This window comes from Indicator indicator, unplaced genomic scaffold (assembly GCF_027791375.1).
Source record: "Indicator indicator isolate 239-I01 unplaced genomic scaffold, UM_Iind_1.1 iindUn_scaffold_96, whole genome shotgun sequence".
Lineage (NCBI taxonomy): Eukaryota > Metazoa > Chordata > Aves > Piciformes > Indicatoridae > Indicator > Indicator indicator.
Genome location: NW_026539213.1, coordinates 76789 through 94498, shown reverse-complemented (window position 1 = coordinate 94498; position 17710 = coordinate 76789). Strand labels below are relative to the sequence as shown.

At 56.4% G+C, this 17710-nt stretch overlaps 1 protein-coding gene across 1 annotated transcript in view; it reads right to left on the bottom strand.

The window, feature by feature from the left end:
• Window positions 1-17710, bottom strand: part of CHUK (component of inhibitor of nuclear factor kappa B kinase complex) — a 56328-nt gene that overhangs the window by 18637 nt on the left and 19981 nt on the right. Inside the window, exons 11-14 of the mRNA XM_054398730.1 lie at window positions 16546-16648; window positions 12244-12367; window positions 5984-6135; window positions 2377-2447 (exon numbers count right to left, since the gene is read on the bottom strand). Of these exons, the coding sequence (XP_054254705.1) occupies window positions 2377-2447; window positions 5984-6135; window positions 12244-12367; window positions 16546-16648 (450 nt within the window). The remainder of the gene's footprint in view (window positions 1-2376; window positions 2448-5983; window positions 6136-12243; window positions 12368-16545; window positions 16649-17710) is intronic.

The following is a 17710-nucleotide window of genomic DNA, read 5'->3' as shown; positions in this document are numbered from 1 at the left end:
GCCTGTGATCTTAATCATCTTAAAGGTATTTTTCATCCAAACAATTCTGTGACTCTGAACACTGTGCTCTTTGCACTACTGTGACAGCCAATCTCCAAAGACTCCCTGAGGGGAGAGCAGCAACCTCAGGAGGTTCAACAAGACCAAGGGCAAGGTCCTGCAGCTGGGGCAGGGCAATCCCAGGCACTGAGAGAGGCTGGGCAGGGACTGGCTGGAGAGCAGCCCTGAAGGAAAGGCCTTGGGGGTGCTGGGGGAGGAGAAGCTCAGCAGGAGCCAGCAGTGAGCACTTGCAGCCCAGAGAGCCAAGCAGAGCCTGGGCTGCAGCAGGAGAAGTGTGGCCAGCAGGGCCAGGGAGGGGATTCTCCCCCTCTGCTCCACTCTGCTGAGAGCCCACCTGGAGCTCTGGGTCCAGGTCTGGAGCCCCTAGGCCAGGAAGGCTGTGGAGGGGCTGGAAGGGGTCCAGAGAAGGGCCAGGAGGAGGAGCAGAGGGCTGGAGCTGCTCTGCTCTGAGGACAGCCTGAGAGAGTTGGGGTTGTGCAGGCTGGAGAGGGGAAGGCTCCCAGGAGACCTTCTGGTGGCCTTGCAGCATCTGCAGGGGGCTCCAAGAAAGCTGGGGAGGGACTTTGGAGGGTGTGAGGGAGGGAGAGGAGTGGGGGGGATGGAGCAAAAGTAGAAGTGGGGAGCTGGAGATTGGCTGTGAGGAAGAAGTTGTTGGCCAGGAGGGTGGTGAGAGCCTGGCAGAGGTTGCCCAGGGAGGTGGTGGAAGCCTCATCCCTGGAGGTGTTTGCAGCCAGGCTGGAGGTGGCTGTGAGCAACCTGCTGGAGTGTGAGGTGTCCCTGCCCATGGCAGGGGGTTGGGACTGGCTGAGCCTTGAGCTCCCTTCCAGCCCTGACAGCTCTGTGATGCTAACCTGAGACATCAGCCCTGCCCAGCAGAGCTGCCCTGCTCTCAGCACTGCTGCTATCTGTCATCACAGAGCACCACAAAGGGGCTGCTTCTGGAGGTGTTTTGTAAGACCTCTGTTCTAAACAGTGCATTACAAATGTGCTGATTGATTGTGTTTCAGTTCCTTCTAAAAGCCTCCAACTTCTGAATGCTCTCCTCTGAGTGCCTCCCCCCCACAGGCTTTGCCCAGCACCATCCAGCAGGTGAGGAGAAACAACAGCTTTTGGTAATCAGTTATGATCATCCCAACTCTGCCCATCATTTCCACAGCTAAAAGCTCATTCCTCCCTGATCACAGCTGTAGGCACAATTGTTGCCTATCACAAAGGTTTTTGCCTTCTCATGGTAAAGGTCAAATCCTCACTCCCAGAAGACAGAGATCAGAATTCTAAGCAGCAGAACAATTCAACCAAGTTTTCTGCCTGTGTGAGAAAGAGGAAGCCATGATAGCAGCTCAGCTGTCCAGCAAACAGGAGGGAAAACATCTGCTCACCATCATGACTGCTCAGAGCAAGACCTCTGCTCCTCCACCTCTGCTCTGAATGGTTTTTAAGGATGAGTCTTAATCAAAATTAATTTGCATATCTGCTATCAGAATGCCAGGAATGTCTGTCTGGGCTCTCAACACAGTGCTGCCACCATGGAATTACTGCAGATAAGTGGCTGGCATAAGCTAGGACACAGGAAGCTCCACCTCAACGTGAGGAGATACTTCTTTACTGCTCTGGAGCAGGCTGCCCAGAGAGGCTGTGGAGACTTTCAAAGCCAACCTGGATGTGTTCCTGTGTGGAACACAGGTGACCCTACTTGGGACAGGGTTGGACTCAGTGATCTCTGAAAGTCTCTTCCAACCCCTTACATTCTGTGATTCTGCACCAGGAGGCTGCTGGAATACTGCAAGTGGTTGCCCAGGGAGGTGGTTGAGGCTTCATGCCTGGAGAGCTTCAAGGGGAGGCTGGACAGGAAGGACCTGGAGCTGATGGAGAGGATCCAGAGGAGGGCATGAAAATGCTCAGGGGGTTGGAGCAGCTCTGCTGTGAGGACAGGCTGAGGGAGCTGGGGGTGTTCAGCCTGGAGAAGAGAAGGCTCCAGGGAGAACTCAGAGCAGCCTGCCAGGACCTGAAGGGGCTCCAAGAAGGCTGCAGAGAGACTGTTCCCAAAGGCCTGCAGGGACAGGCCCAGGGGCAATGGCTTCAAAGTAGAGCAGAGCAGATTGCACCCTGCTGAGTGCAACACCTTTTCTTTGGGACAATAAATGCTGTGTTCTTACAGGCTGCTTTCCTATGCAGGCAGCTGAGCCAAGGAACACCAGACTCAGCCAGCCCTGCTGACTGGGGACTCTTTTCTTGCTCTCTTTGCCACAGAAGGCAGCATATGAAACACATTGGACAGAGCAGTGGCACACAGAGAGAGTATGAAGCTTTGTGAATGTGCCCTACCTGTGCACACTGGGAGGCCTTCTCTTCCATCTCCTTCCAGGCTTTGAGCATCTTTTCTGAAGCTTAAAGAGAAGAGAGCTGTTAATTTGTAGACAGGTAAACACAAGGAAACAAAGCATGGCCTCAACTTCACACATGACATAGCATCACAGAGTAGTCCAGGCTGGAAGGGAGCTCCAAAGCTCATCCAGCCCAACCCCTTGCACTCAGCAGGGACATCCTCCACTAGATCAGGTTGCCCACAGCCCTCTCCAGCCTCCCCTTGAAGATCTCCAGCCATGGAGCCTCAACCACCTCCCTGGGCAACCTCTTGCAGTGTTCCAGCAGCCTCCTGCTGCAGAACTTGTTCCTCACATCCAATCTCAATCTGCTCTGCTCTACTTTGAAGCCATTGCTCCTGGGCCTGTCCCTGCAGGCCTTTGGGAACAGTCCCTCTGCAGCCTTGTTGGAGCCCCTTCAGGTCCTGGCAGGCTGCTCTGAGGTCTCCCTGGAGCCTTCTCTTCTCCAGGCTGAACACCCCCAGCTCCCTCAGCCTGTCCCCACAGCAGAGCTGCTCCAACCCCCTGAGCATTTCCATGGCCTCCTCTGGACCCTCTCCATCAGCTCCAGGTCCTTCCTGCATTGAGGGCTCCACACCTGCACAGAGGTTGTGAATTTCCACACAAAGAGCACTGCTGCTGAATCTCCCAGCAGAAGTCAGAGATCAGAGAGACAGCAAAATTGCACTTTAGCACCTCCATGCTTGACCTGAACTCCCACAACCCCCTCTGGTAGGATTTCAGTGTTTGTAATCCCCAGCCTCAACTGAGCTCTGAGCTTTTCAAGTTCACAGTTAGGCTCAACAGCTGCCACTTGGGATTGAACACAGACTCCTCAAAACCAGCTCCCTCAGCCCTCCCATTTTCCATCACTCTCCCTTCAGCCCAGTCTTCATTTCTGACTCAAGTTCCAGTTTTCAACCATCTATCCAAACTGCATCAATCTTACTCTGCTCTCCTGAAGGCTATTTGGAGGATGCAGACATTTCTGTGGTACTAAAATTGCAGCTGGCCCTTTTTTTACCTCCTCTCTCACCCTGTCTTCTGCTGCCCCCTAACACAAAGCAGAAAGCTCACTGCCCCAGTGGTGTTTCTGCAGGCCCCATGTCCATCTGTCCCTCCAGGGATGCTTAGTGGCCCTACCACAGCACAGCCACTGCAGCAGCTCTGCCCCCACACTGCCTTCCCAGGGAAAATTCCAACTGGATCAGACTCTGAAAGAATAAACACAAATTGCCTGGAGGGCTGCACCCAAAAAATGGCTGGCAAAGGGTCCAAGGCCAAGTGGAGGCCCTAAGGGATCAGTCCTGGCACCAGGCCTGTTTAACATCCCTGTGCCACGGAGAGTGGCACTGTGGCTCCCTCAGCACCAAGCTGTGTGGTGCTGCTGACAGGCTGGAGAAAAGGGATCCATCCAGAGGGAGCTGGACAGGCTGGAGAAAAGTGAACCATCCAGAGGGAGCTGGACAGGCTGGAGAAAAGGGATCCATCCAGAGGGAGCTGGACAGGCTGGAGAAAAGGGATCCATCCAGAGGGAGCTGGACAGGCTGGAGAAAAGGGATCCATCCAGAGGGAGCTGGACAGGCTGGAGGAAAGGGATCCATCCAGAGGGAGCTGGACAGGCTGGAGGGAAGGGATCCATCCAGAGGGAGCTGGACAGGCTGGAGGGAAGGGATCCATCCAGAGGGAGCTGGACAGGCTGGAGGGAAGGGATCCATCCAGAGGGAGCTGGACAGGCTGGAGGGAAGGGATCCATCCAGAGGGAGCTGGACAGGCTGCAGGGAAGGGATCCATCCAGAGGGAGCTGGACAGGCTGCAGGGAAGGGATCCATCCAGAGGGACCTGGACAGGCTGGAGGGAAGGGATCCATCCAGAGGGAGCTGGACAGGCTGCAGGGAAGGGATCCATCCAGAGGGAGCTGGACAGGCTGCAGGGAAGGGATCCATCCAGAGGGAGCTGGACAGGCTGGAGGGAAGGGATCCATCCAGAGGGAGCTGGACAGGCTGGAGGGAAGGGATCCATCCAGAGGGAGCTGGACAGGCTGCAGGGAAGGGATCCATCCAGAGGGACCTGGACAGGCTGCAGAGCTGAGCCCAAGCCAACCTCAGGAGGTTCAACAAGACCAAGGGCAAGGTCCTGCAGCTGGGGCAGGGCAATCCCAGGCACTGAGAGAGGCTGGGCAGGGACTGGCTGGAGAGCAGCCCTGAAGGAAAGGCCTTGGGGGTGCTGGGGGAGGAGAAGCTCAGCAGGAGCCAGCAGTGAGCACTTGCAGCCCAGAGAGCCAAGCAGAGCCTGGGCTGCAGCAGGAGAAGTGTGGCCAGCAGGGCCAGGGAGGGGATTCTCCCCCTCTGCTCCACTCTGCTGAGAGCCCACCTGGAGCTCTGGGTCCAGGTCTGGAGCCCCTAGGCCAGGAAGGCTGTGGAGGGGCTGGAAGGGGTCCAGAGAAGGGCCAGGAGGAGGAGCAGAGGGCTGGAGCTGCTCTGCTCTGCAGACAGCCTGAGAGAGTTGGGGTTGTGCAGGCTGGAGAGGAGAAGGCTCCCAGGAGACCTTCTGGTGGCCTTGCAGGATCTGAAGGGGGCTCCAAGAAAGCTGGGGAGGGACTTTGGAGGGTGTGAGGGAGGGAAAGGAGTGGGGGGGATGGAGCAAAAGTAGAAGTGGGGAGCTGGAGATTGGCTGTGAGGAAGAAGTTGTTGGCCAGGAGGGTGGTGAGAGCCTGGCAGAGGTTGCCCAGGGAGGTGGTAGAAGCCTCATCCCTGGAGGTGTTTGCAGCCAGGCTGGAGGTGGCTGTGAGCAACCTGCTGGAGTGTGAGGTGTCCCTGCCCATGGCAGGGGGTTGGGACTGGCTGAGCCTTGAGCTCCCTTCCAGCCCTGACAGCTCTGTGATGCTAACCTGAGACATCAGCCCTGCCCAGCAGAGCTGCCCTGCTCTCAGCACTGCTGCTATCTGTCATCACAGAGCACCACAAAGGGGCTGCTTCTGGAGGTGTTTTGTAAGACCTCTGTTCTAAACAGTGCATTACAAATGTGTTGATTGATTGTGTTTCAGTTCCTTCTAAAAGCCTCCAACTTCTGAATGCTCTCCTCTGAGTGCCTCCCCCCCACAGGCTTTGCCCAGCACCATCCAGCAGGTGAGGAGAAGGAGAAACAACAGCTTTTGGTAATCAGTTATGATCATCCCAACTCTGCCCATCATTTCCACAGCTAAAAGCTCATTCCTCCCTGATCACAGCTGTAGGCACAATTGTTGTGAAACATTTCCATCACCTCTCCTATTCATCCTCCAATTTTCCAGGCCTGCTGTTCTCAGGGGGGAAGAGCTGACCACCTGTGGCCCTGCCTCTCCCTCTAAACCCATATCTTTTTTGCCTTCACTTAAATCTTCCTGCTTTTTTTCTTGTCCAACTCTTCTTCTCCTGCACCTGTCCTCAGGTAAAACACAGCCATGAAGGTGCTGAGGAGGAGGAGCTGCTCCTGCATTCGTTTCCTTTCCAAGCCAGTTTTCCCCCCCAGCCCTTCCCAGTGGCTCTGCTGCCCCCAGGGCAGGCTGCCAGCATACACACAGATGCCATAAGCCATCTGGTCACTGTATCTCTCCAGGTCGAGGCGGATGCTCTGGTGGAAGAAGTCCAGCTTGGCCTTCAGCTGCTGGGATGCTGACACCATGTTGTTCTTCATCTTGATCAGGTTGGCATTGTAGCGAAGGAGGCTCAGCCTGCCAGGAGAAACCAGCACAGATGTTAGCTGAGAGCCTCTCTGGCCTCAACCAGCCACTGCTGTTGGGTGACCTCAACCACAGAACAGACCTCCAAGGCCATCAAGCCCAACCTATCACCCAAGCCTAACTGATCAACCATACAGTCACAGAACTGTCAGGGCTGGAAGGGAGCTCAAGGCTCAGCCAGTCCCAACCCCCTGCCATGGGCAGGGACACCTCACACTCCAGCAGGTTGCTCACAGCCACCTCCAGCCTGGCTGCAAACACCTCCAGGGATGAGGCTTCCACCACCTCCCTGGGCAACCTCTGCCAGGCTCTCACCACCCTCCTGGCCAACAACTTCTTCCTCACAGCCAATCTCCAGCTCCCCACTTCTACTTTTGCTCCATCCCCCCCACTCCTATCCCTCCCTCACACCCTCCAAAGTCCCTCCCCAGCTTTCTTGGAGCCCCCTGCAGATGCTGCAAGGCCACCAGAAGGTCTCCTGGGAGCCTTCTCCTCTCCAGCCTGCACAACCCCAACTCTCTCAGGCTGTCTGCAGAGCAGAGCAGCTCCAGCCCTCTGCTCCTCCTCCTGGCCCTTCTCTGGACCCCTTCCAGCCCCTCCACAGCCTTCCTGGCCTAGGGGCTCCAGACCTGGACCCAGAGCTCCAGGTGGGCTCTCAGCAGAGTGGAGCAGAGGGGGAGAATCCCCTCCCTGCCCTGCTGGCCACACTTCTCCTGCTGCAGCCCAGGCTCTGCTTGGCTCTCTGGGCTGCAAGTGCTCACTGCTGGCTCCTGCTGAGCCTCTCCTCCCCCAGCACCCCCAAGGCCTTCCTAGACCCTTGCACTAAGTGCCTCATCCAGGCTCTTCTTAAATACCTCCAGGGACATTGACCCCACCCCCTCCCTTGGAAGCCCATTCCAATCTCTCTGTCTGTGAAGAACTACTTTCTAAGATCAAGCCTAAAGTTGCATAGCTTGAGACTGTGTCCTCTTGTTCTGTTGCTGGCTGCCTGGGAGAAGAGAGGGACCCCCAAGGCAGAGCAAGCAAAATGTTTTCTAAGATCCTTACAATCATGTAGAAGGACTTAGGCAGGAAGGGAGCTCCAAAGCTCATCCAGCCCAACCCCTCTGCACTCAGCAGGCACATCCTGCACTAGATCAGGTTGCCCACAGCCCTCTCCAGCCTCCCCTTGAAGATCTCCAGGGATGGGGCCTCAATCAGTCACAGCACCATCAAAACATTCAGGGTGGAAAGCCCCTCAGGATCACCAAGGCCAACCCAGAGCCCTACTCTGCAAGGCTCACCCCTAAGCCATGGCCCCAAGCACCACATCCAAACCACCTTCAAACATCTCCAGCCTTGGGCACTCCACCACCTCCCTGGGCAGCCTGTGCCAATCTCTGACCACTCTTCCCACCCCTCTGGGCAACCTGTTCCAGTGCTCAACCACCCTCATTGTAAAGAGCTTTTTCCTCACATCCAATCTCAATCTCCTCTCATTTCAAACCATTGCCCTCATCCTATCACTGCAGGCCTTTGGAAGCAGTCCCTCTGCAGCTTGCTTGGAACAGGAAGTCTCAGTGGGGGCCCAGGTTCAGCCTCACATCCTCAGCCAGCAGAACCTCAAGGTCCTCCCTCCTCATTTCCCATTTTTTGGCAAGCTCAGTGAAAGCCTTTGTGGCACTGAGTGTTTCTTAGCAGAGAGGACTCTGCAGCACACACTGCCCCTGGGCAATGCTGCAATGCTTTTTATCACCTGGGATGGGTGACACTACCCAGTCTGTGACTCAACCACAGGACAGAACCCTACAGAGAGAACCAACCTAGAGATTGGGAGGGGATCTGCTGGAGAGCAGCCCCAAGCAGAAGGAGCTGGCAGTGCTGGGGGGCAGCAAGTTCTGCCTGGCACAGCAATGTGCCCTGGGGGCCAAGAAGGCCAAGGGGGTCCTGGGCTGCATGCAGCAGAGTGTGGCCAGCAGAGCCAGGGAGGTTCTCCTCCCCCTCTGCTCTCCTCTGTCCTGCTGAGGCCACAGCTGGAATATTGCATCCAGTTGTGGGCTCCCCAGGTCAGGAGGGACAGGGATCTGCTGCAGAGAGGCCAAGGGAGGGCTGCAAGGCTGCTGAAGGGCCTGGAGCAGTGCCTGGGGAGGAGAGGCTGAGAGCCCTGGGGCTGTTCAGTCTGCAGAGCAGAAGGCTGAGAGGGATCTGCTCAATGTCTGTCAAGAGCTGAGGGCTGGGGGGCAGGAAGGAAGGCACAGGGACAGCCTCTGCTCACTTGTGCCCTGGCATAGGCCAAGGGGCAAGGGATGGAAACTGCAGCCCAGGAGGTTGCAGCTCACCAGGAGGAGGAACTTCTTGAGTGGGAGGGTGCCAGAGCCCTGGAGCAGGCTGCCCAGAGAGGTTGTGGAGTCTCCTTGTGTGGAGCCTTTGCAGCCCTGTCTGGATGTGTTCCTGTGTGCCCTGTGCTGGATTCTCTGCTCCTGCTCTGGCAGGGGCTTGGACTGGAAGCTCTCCAGAGGTCCCTCCCAACCCCTCACCTCCTGTGAGCCATGATCCTGTGAACACTTCCACTTATTATGCTAGAACTGTCCTGGGCTACATTAGGAGGAATGTGACCCCCTCCCTCTGTTCAGTGCTGGGGGGCACCACATCTGGGGCCAGCTGTGGGCTCCCCAGGACACCAGAGACATGGAGGGAGGCTAGTGAAGATGAAGGCTCTGGAATACCTCTCCTATGATGGTAAGGCTGTCAGAATTGGGACAACTGCACTTGAAGAGGAGATGGTTGAGTGGGCAGCTGGGGCAGTTTGGGGCTGATTGCCTTTAGGAGGGCCACAGAGTTGAGACCTCCAGTGTCCAGAGTGTCCAGCCCAGAGGGTGGACACAGGAAATTCTGGGCTGAATTCCCACAATTCCCCTGAAGCCTGCACCCCTATGAAGCTGGCTGACAAGTCAGTTTCTTCCCCTTTCTCCCCTCTCTCCTCCCAGGGGAGCCATCTCTCATCTCCTGCTATTTTTACTGTGCAGCTATGACCCTGAAGGGCCTCGGGAAGGGGAAACAAAGGGGGAGCAGTTCAGGTCTGGCCAGCCTGAAACCAGTCTAGAAGTGGGGGAGGGGGAAGGAAGAGCCCTGGGGGCTGATGGTGAACCCCAGGAGGGGAAGGAAGAGCCCTGGGGGCTGATGGTGAACCCCAGGTGGGGAAGGAAGAGCCCTGGGGGCTGATGGTGAACCCCAGGTGGGGAAGGAAGAGCCCTGGGGGCTGATGGTGAACCCCAGGAGGGGAAGGAAGAGCCCTGGGGGCTGATGGTGAACCCCAGGAGGGGAAGGAAGAGCCCTGGGGGTTTGATCTGCATGGGCTGGCCTGGTGTAAAGGGAGTTTTGTGTGAAGCTTTGGCTTAATGTTTTGTGTGTGGATTTGTGTTTTCTCTGCTGTGCTCTGCTCCCCCCTAGGTCACTGTAGCTCTGTGCAGTTTGTGAGCAGCCTTTCCCTGCAAGCTTTCCATCACCACCCAATCCCATTTGTGTGAGCATGCTTCTCCTGCCCCTCTTGAGCACCAGAGGAAGCTCTCTGCCCCTTCAACCACCACACCCTGAAGAGAGGGTGCAGAGGGAATGGAGCTAGGCTCTGGTCAGTGGTGCCCAGTGACAGGACCAGAGGCCATGGCCAAAGCTGGGAACACAGGAGGTTCCCTCTGAACATCAGGAAACTCTCTTCCACAGTGCAGGTGACCAAGTGCTGACACTTGTGGGGTCTCCATCCTTTAAACCCATCTGGATTAGGTCCTGAGCAACCAACCCTGGGTGACCCTTCTTGAGCAGAGCTGTTGAACAGGATCACCTCCAGAGGTCCCTTCCACCCTCAGCCACTCTGGGACCTCTAAGGTTCAAGTTTTTCCAAGTTATTATCCATCTCAGGCACTGGGCAATGAAATTGCTGGAGTGGAACAAGCTCCCAGCCCAAATATCAGTCTCAGAGTACAGCAGAGGTTGGAAGGGACCTCCAGAGATCACCCAGTCCAAGCCCCCTGCCAGAGCAGGGTCACCCAGGGCAGTCTGCACAGGAACACATCCAGGTGGGGTTGGGAAGGCTCCAGAGAAGGAGACTCCACAACCTCTCTGGGCAGCCTGCTCCAGGCCTCCAGCACCCTCACACCAAAGAAGTTTCTCCTCATGTTGAGCTGAAACCTTCTCTGTTCCACTTTGTCTCCATTGTTCCCTATCACTGAGCACCCCCCAACAGAGCCTGGCCCCCTCCCCTTGCCCCCCAGCCCTCAGCTACTGACAGACATTGAGCAGATCCCTCTCAGCCTTCTCCTCTCCACACTAAACACCCCCAGGGCTCTCAGGCTCTCTCCACAGGGGAGATGCTCAAGTCCCCAACTCCTCCTCCTGCCTCTCCCTTGGCCTCTCTCCAGCAGCTCTCTGTCTCTCCTGACCTGGGGAGCCCAGACCTGGACACAGGATTGCAGCTGTGCTCTCAGCAGGGCAGAGCAGAGGGGCAGCAGAACCTCCCCAGCCCTGCTGGCCACACTTTGCTTGCTGCCCCCAGGACCCCCTTGGCTCTCCTGGCCACAAGGGCACTTTGCTGTGCCATGCAGAACTTGCTGCCCACCAGCACTCCAAGCTCTTTCTCCCTGGAGCTGCTCTCCAGCAGGGCAGCTCCTAACCTGTCCTGGTGCCTGCTGCTGTTCCTCCCCAGCTGCAGGACCCTGACCTTGTCCTTGTTGATCTCCATGAGGTTTGCCTGCAGCCAGCTCCCAGCCTGTCCTGCTCTCCTGGGATGGCAGCACAGCCTGAGGGCTGTCAGCCACCCTCCCCAGTTCTGTACCATCAGAACTTGCTGAGGGTCCCCTCAATGCCCTCAGCCAGGTCATTGATTAAGATATTGACCAGAACTGGGCCCAGCACTGATCCCTGGGGGACACCACTGGCCACAGGCCTCCAAGCTGACTCTGTGCCACTGCTGACAGCCCTCTGAGCTCTGTTGTGGAGCCAGTCTGCAATCCACCTCACACAGACCAAACCTCTGGGCCACATTTCTTGAGCTTTTCTATGAAGATATAATGGGAGAAAATATCAAAAGCCAAGACAGATGACATCCCTCACCTCACCCATTTGGTCCTGGTTCCATGGAAGGCTATCAGATTAGCCAGGCAGGAGATGATCTCCCCTTGGGGAATCCATCTTGGCTATCCCTGCCTTTTATGAGGTACAAATAGAAAAGAACAGAGAGCTGCAAAACTTGGAGTAACCAAAACACCCCAAGACTGGCTAGAAAGCAGCCAAGGGCAAGGTCCTGCAGCTGGGGCAGGGCAATCCCAGGCACTGAGAGAGGCTGGGCAGGGACTGGCTGGAGAGCAGCCCTGAAGGAAAGGCCTTGGGGGTGCTGGGGGAGGAGAAGCTCAGCAGGAGCCAGCAGTGAGCACTTGCAGCCCAGAGAGCCAAGCAGAGCCTGGGCTGCAGCAGGAGAAGTGTGGCCAGCAGGGCCAGGGAGGGGATTCTCCCCCTCTGCTCCACTCTGCTGAGAGCCCACCTGGAGCTCTGGGTCCAGGTCTGGAGCCCCTAGGCCAGGAAGGCTGTGGAGGGGCTGGAAGGGGTCCAGAGAAGGGCCAGGAGGAGGAGCAGAGGGCTGGAGCTGCTCTGCTCTGCAGACAGCCTGAGAGAGTTGGGGTTGTGCAGGCTGGAGAGGAGAAGGCTCCCAGGAGACCTTCTGGTGGCCTTGCAGCATCTGCAGGGGGCTCCAAGAAAGCTGGGGAGGGACTTTGGAGGGTGTGAGGGAGGGAGAGGAGTGGGGGGGATGGAGCAAAAGTAGAAGTGGGGAGCTGGAGATTGGCTGTGAGGAAGAAGTTGTTGGCCAGGAGGGTGGTGAGAGCCTGGCAGAGGTTGCCCAGGGAGGTGGTGGAAGCCTCATCCCTGGAGGTGTTTGCAGCCAGGCTGGAGGTGGCTGTGAGCAACCTGCTGGAGTGTGAGGTGTCCCTGCCCATGGCAGGGGGTTGGGACTGGCTGAGCCTTGAGCTCCCTTCCAGCCCTGACAGTTCTGTGATTCTATGTCAGCTTCTGTGCAAACAGCCTCTGCCTTTGCATGCAAATGAGTCTCCTGCAGGAGGAGGAAGCACTTACATGGCAGCTCTCTGGCCCTGGAAAAGCCTGCTGTAATCCTCCTTCAGCCCAATCACGTAGTGGACTGCTTCTGCCCACACCTTCCGCAGCTGGGGAATCGGCAGCTGGATTTTACTGTCCTGCACTGTGGGCAAGAGAAGCACAGATCAGACAGCTGGGGGTGCTGGGGGACAGCAGCTGACCAGGAGCCAGCAGTGTGCCCAGGTGGCCAAGAAGGCCAATGGCATCCTGGCCTGCAGCAGGAAGAGTGTGGCCAGCAGGAGCAGGGAACTCATCCTGCCCTGTGCTCAGCACTGCTCAGGCCACCCCTGGAGTGCTGTGTCCAGTGCTGGGCTGCTCAGGTTGAGAAAGATGTTGAGATGCTGGAAGGTGTCCAGAGAAGGGCAACAAGGCTGGGGAGGGGTCTGGGGCACAAGGCTGGGGAGGGGGCTGGGGCACAGCCCTGTGAGGAGAGGCTGAGGGAGCTGGGGGTGTTCAGCCTGCAGAAGAGGAGGCTCAGGGCAGACCTCATTGCTCTCTACAACTACCTGCAGGGAGGTTGTAGCCAGGTGGGGGTTGGGCTCTGCTCCCAGGCACCAGGGACAGAAGGAGAGGACACAGCCTCCAGCTGTGCAGGGGAGGTTTAGGCTGGAGGTGAGGAGAAAGTTCTTCCCAGACAGAGTAATTGGCCATGGGATGTGCTGCCTGGGGAGGTGGTGGAGTCACCACCCCTGGAGGTGTTCAGAAAAGGATTGGATGTGGCACTTGGTGCCAGGGGTGAGTTGTCAGGAGGTGCTGGGGGAGAGGTTGGACTTGATGAGCTCTGAGGTCTTTTGCAACCTGCTTGATTTATGATTCTATGAAAAGCAAGCTGAGAAAAAGGACTTCCCATCTTTAGACTCCCAGTCCCCTAAGGGATCAAGGCAGAGAAGATCTGCTCAGTTATTATGGGATGCTGCCTATCATCTTTCCACATGACAGCTCCCCATGTGGGGTTGGGTCCCATCTGGGGCCAGCTGTGGGCTCCCCAGTACAACAGAGAAGGAGAGAGGCCAAGAATGATGAAGGGAGTGGAGTATCTCTCCCATGAGGGAAGGCTGGGAGAGCCTTATTGGCCTTCTCTTCCCCACTGGCCAGGCTCACAGCCACAGGAGTGTTGATTTCACTGAGAGGTTTGGCCAACTGGCACTGGCAGCCACAGGGCACACTCCAAGGCAGGACTTGTGAGGGATTTCATCCCAAAACTCTATCTAAAGGACTGGTCCAAGCTCAGAAAACTTCACTGCTCCATTAAATCAACTACTAGAGATCCAAAAGATTCCACTGTGTGCAGAGAAGGGCCCTGGAACTGGGGAAGGGTCTGGAGAACATAGCTTATGAGAAGCAGCTGAGGGAACTGGGGGTGTTTTTAGCTTGGAGAAAAGGAGGCTGAAGGGAGACCTTGTGGCTCTCTACAGCTCTCTGAAAGGAGACTGGAGCATGGTGGGTGTTGGCCTTTTCTCCCTCTAACAAGGGGGAATGGATGTGAGCTACAACACAGGAAGTTCCACCTCAACAAGTGACAGAAGAAGAGGAAAATGGCCTCAAAACGCCCCAAAGAAGGTTTAGGTTGGGTATTAGAAGAAATTTCTTCACTGAAAGGCTTCTTGACCACTGGAACAGGCTGCCCAGGGGGTAGTTCCAAAGGTGGAAGTGGGGAGATTGAGACTGGATGTGAGGAAGAAGTTGTTGGCCAGGAGGGTGGTGAGAGCCTGGCAGAGGTTGCCCAGGATGGTGGTGGAAGCCTCATCCCTGGAGGTGTTTGCAGCCAGGCTGGAGGTGGCTGTGAGCAACCTGCTGGAGTGTGAGGTGTCCCTGCCCATGGCAGGGGGTTGGGACTGGCTGAGCCTTGAGCTCCCTTCCAACCCTGACAGTTCTGTGAGTCTGTGGTTGAATCCCCATCCCTGGAGATGTTCCAATGACACAGAGATGTGATTGGTGCTGATGGCAATCAAGGATTCCAACCTTGGACTTCAGGAAGGTTTACTTTGTCCTCTTACAACAATCCCATGGGTTAAGGCTCTGGAAGGTAGAGGGCTCAAGGGATCTGCTTGTTATTCAAGAACCACCTCCTCCAAGTTCAGGATCAGTGCATCCCTAAGAGCAAGAAGTCAGTTGAGGGAAGCAGGAGACCTGCATGGTTGAGCAGGGAGCTTCTGAAAACACTCAAGTGGAAGAAGGAACTGACCACTTGTGAGGATGATGAGAATGCTGTCCAGAGTGTACAGGGATGAAAGGAAGATGGAACTGAACCTGGCCAGGGATGCTGAGGTCAAGGCAAAAGGAAAAGCCTGCTGCTAAGTGAGGCAGGTGTCACTGTGAAGGAGAAGCTGAGGAGGAGGAGTGGCTGAATCCCTTCTTTGCTTCATTCTTTGCTACCCAAGTCAGCCCTCAGGAGTCCCTGACTTTGGAGGTCACAGAAAAATCCTGGAGGGAGGAAGACTTTCCCTTGGTTGAGGAGGATCAAGTCAGAGATCAGTTCAATGAATTGGATACCCACAAGTCTGGAAGTCCTGATAGGATGCAGCCACAAGTGCTGAGGGAGCTGGCAGAAGACATTGCTGGACCAGACTCTTTGAAAGGTCCTGGAGAACAGGCAAGGTGCCTGAGGGCTGGAGGAAAGGCACTGTCACTCCAGCCTTCAGAAAGGGCAAGAAGGAAGACTCAGGAAACTACAGGCTTGTCAGACTCACCTTCACCCCTGGCAAGGTGATGGAACAGCTTGTTCTGGGGGTGTGTTACCTCAAAGCACGTGGAGCAGCTTTTAAGGCCAGGCTGGATGTGGCTGTGAGCAACCTGCTGGAGTGTGAGGTGTCCCTGCCCATGGCAGGGGAGTTGGAACTGGATGAATCCAGAGGTCCCCTCCAACCCTGACAGCTCTAACAGGGATAGCAGAAGTAGTCAGTATGGCTTCACCAAGGTCTGACTACTCTGACAGCCTTCTATGAGAGCATGACTGGATGGACAACGAGGGGAGAGCAGCAGACATTGCCTACCTTGCCTTCAGCAAGGCTTTTAACACAGCATCCTCACAGGCAGGCTTAGGAAGTGTGACTCAGATGGATGGTCAGCAAGGTGGATCTCCTGCAGGTCCCTTCCAACCCAGACCTGTGATCCATGACCCTGTCCTGGATCAGAATTAGTGTGGCCAGCAGGAGCAGGGAAGTGATCTTATCTCTGTAGTGGGCACTGGGGAGGCTGCACCTCAACTACTGGGTTCAGTCTTGACCTTCTCACTCCAAAAGGGACATTGAGTGGCTGGAGCATGCCCAGAAAAGGGCAATGAGGTTGGTGAGGGGTCCTGACCACAGGTGCCATGAGGAGCAGCTGAGGCAACTGGGGCTGTTCAGCTGGAGGAGGCTGAAGGGAGGCCTTCTGGATCTCTACAACTTATAGAATCAGTCAGGGTTGGAAAGGACCACAAGGATCATCTAGTTCCAAGCCCCCTGCCATGGGCAGGGACACCTCACACTCCAGCAGGTTGCTCACAGCCACATCCAGCCTGGCTGCAAAAACCTCCAGGGATGAGGCTTCCACCACCTCCCTGGGCAACCCATTCCAGGGTCACAGAATCAGCCAGGTAGGAAAAGACCTCAGAGATCATCAAGTCCAACCTATCACCTAACCCCTCCTGACAACTAAACCATGGCTCCAGGTGCCACATCCAATCTTGTTTTGAACACCTCCAGGGGTGGTAACTCTACCACCTCCCTGGGCAGCACATCCCATGGCCAATTACTCTTTCTGGGAAAAACTTTCTCTTGCACCTTTCCCTATAAAAAGGGAGTGCACAGTTGATTTCTGCTCTTTTCTTCTCTCTCTTCTCCCTGGATGCAGTCAACTTCCTTATCTGGAGTAGGGGGGGGAAGGATGGTTCCAGGCTTGGCTGTGCCATTCAGAGCCAGACAAGATTTTTTCTGCACAATCTTGGTCTGTCTGGGCCTCCTCTGGGGTGGAAGAACAGAATCCTGGGGCTTATGGTAAACCCCAGGTGCAGGGAGAGGAGGAGTCCTGGGCTTTGGGTCTGATTTGGTGGTGTGGAGAAGGCTTTGGCTTGGTGGAGTTCTGTGTACTGTCAGCTGCTCCTGCACTGCTTGGCATTGGAGTTTGCTGTGCTCAACAGCACCTTCCACTGAACCTGCCAATGACATTCTGGATTTCTATCCAAATCTAGGGGGGGAAAGGCTTTCTTTGATTGCTTTGAAAGTGGTTTTGGAGCCTTCAGAGCCTGCCCCCACTGCCCATTAAGCAGCAGTGCTCTCAGCTGCCCCCCAGCACACTTACCAATGTAATTGACACAGTCAGACAAGCTCCGAGAAGCGAAGGGACCATCGTAGACAGCTTTGCTTTTGTCAAACAAATAGACCATGTAGCTATCCCAGCCTCTCTGGGGAGAAAAGAGAAAGGCAGAGACATCAGAGGAAGCCCAGGCACAGCTCCCACTGCCCCAGAAGGGTCCTGCTTACATCCTGTCTCAGGATGTACCACATTCCCACACCACAGCCTGCTCTCCAGACTGCTGACACATGGGTTTGAGGGGTGGACCACGAGATGGATACAGAACTGACTGGATGGCAGCACCCAAAGAGTGCCAGGGGAGGCCAGGGACAAGTGGAGTCCCTCAGGGCTCAGTGCTGGGACCAGGCTTGTTCAACATCTTTGTTGGTGCCATGGACAGAGGCATTGAGTGCACCCTCAGCAGGTTTGGTGATGACACCAAGATGTGTGGTGCAGCAGACAGGCTGGAGGGAAGGGATCCAGCCAGAGGGAGCTGGACAGGCTGGAGGGAAGGGATCCAGCCAGAGGGAGCTGGACAGGCTGGAGGGAAGGGATCCAGCCAGAGGGAGCTGGACAGGCTGGAGGGAAGGGATCCAGCCAGAGGGAGCTGGACAGGCTGGAGGGAAGGGATCCAGCCAGAGGGAGCTGGACAGGCTGGAGGGAAGGGATCCAGCCAGAGGGAGCTGGACAGGCTGGAGGGAAGGGATCCAGCCAGAGGGAGCTGGACAGGCTGGAGGGAAGGGATCCAGCCAGAGGGAGCTGGAGAGGCTGGAGGGAAGGGATCCAGCCAGAGGGAGCTGGAGGGAAGGGATCCAGCCAGAGGGAGCTGGAGGGAAGGGATCCAGCCAGAGGGACCTGGACAGGCTGGAGGGAAGGGATCCAGCCAGAGGGAGCTGGACAGGCTGGAGGGAAGGGATCCAGCCAGAGGGACCTGGACAGGCTGGAGGGAAGGGATCCAGCCAGAGGGAGCTGGACAGGCTGGAGGGAAGGGATCCATCCAGAGGGAGCTGGACAGGCTGGAGGGAAGGGATCCAGCCAGAGGGAGCTGGACAGGCTGGAGGGAAGGGATCCATCCAGAGGGAGCTGGACAGGCTGCAGGGAAGGGATCCATCCAGAGGGACCTGGACAGGCTGCAGAGCTGAGCCCAAGCCAACCTCAGGAGGTTCAACAA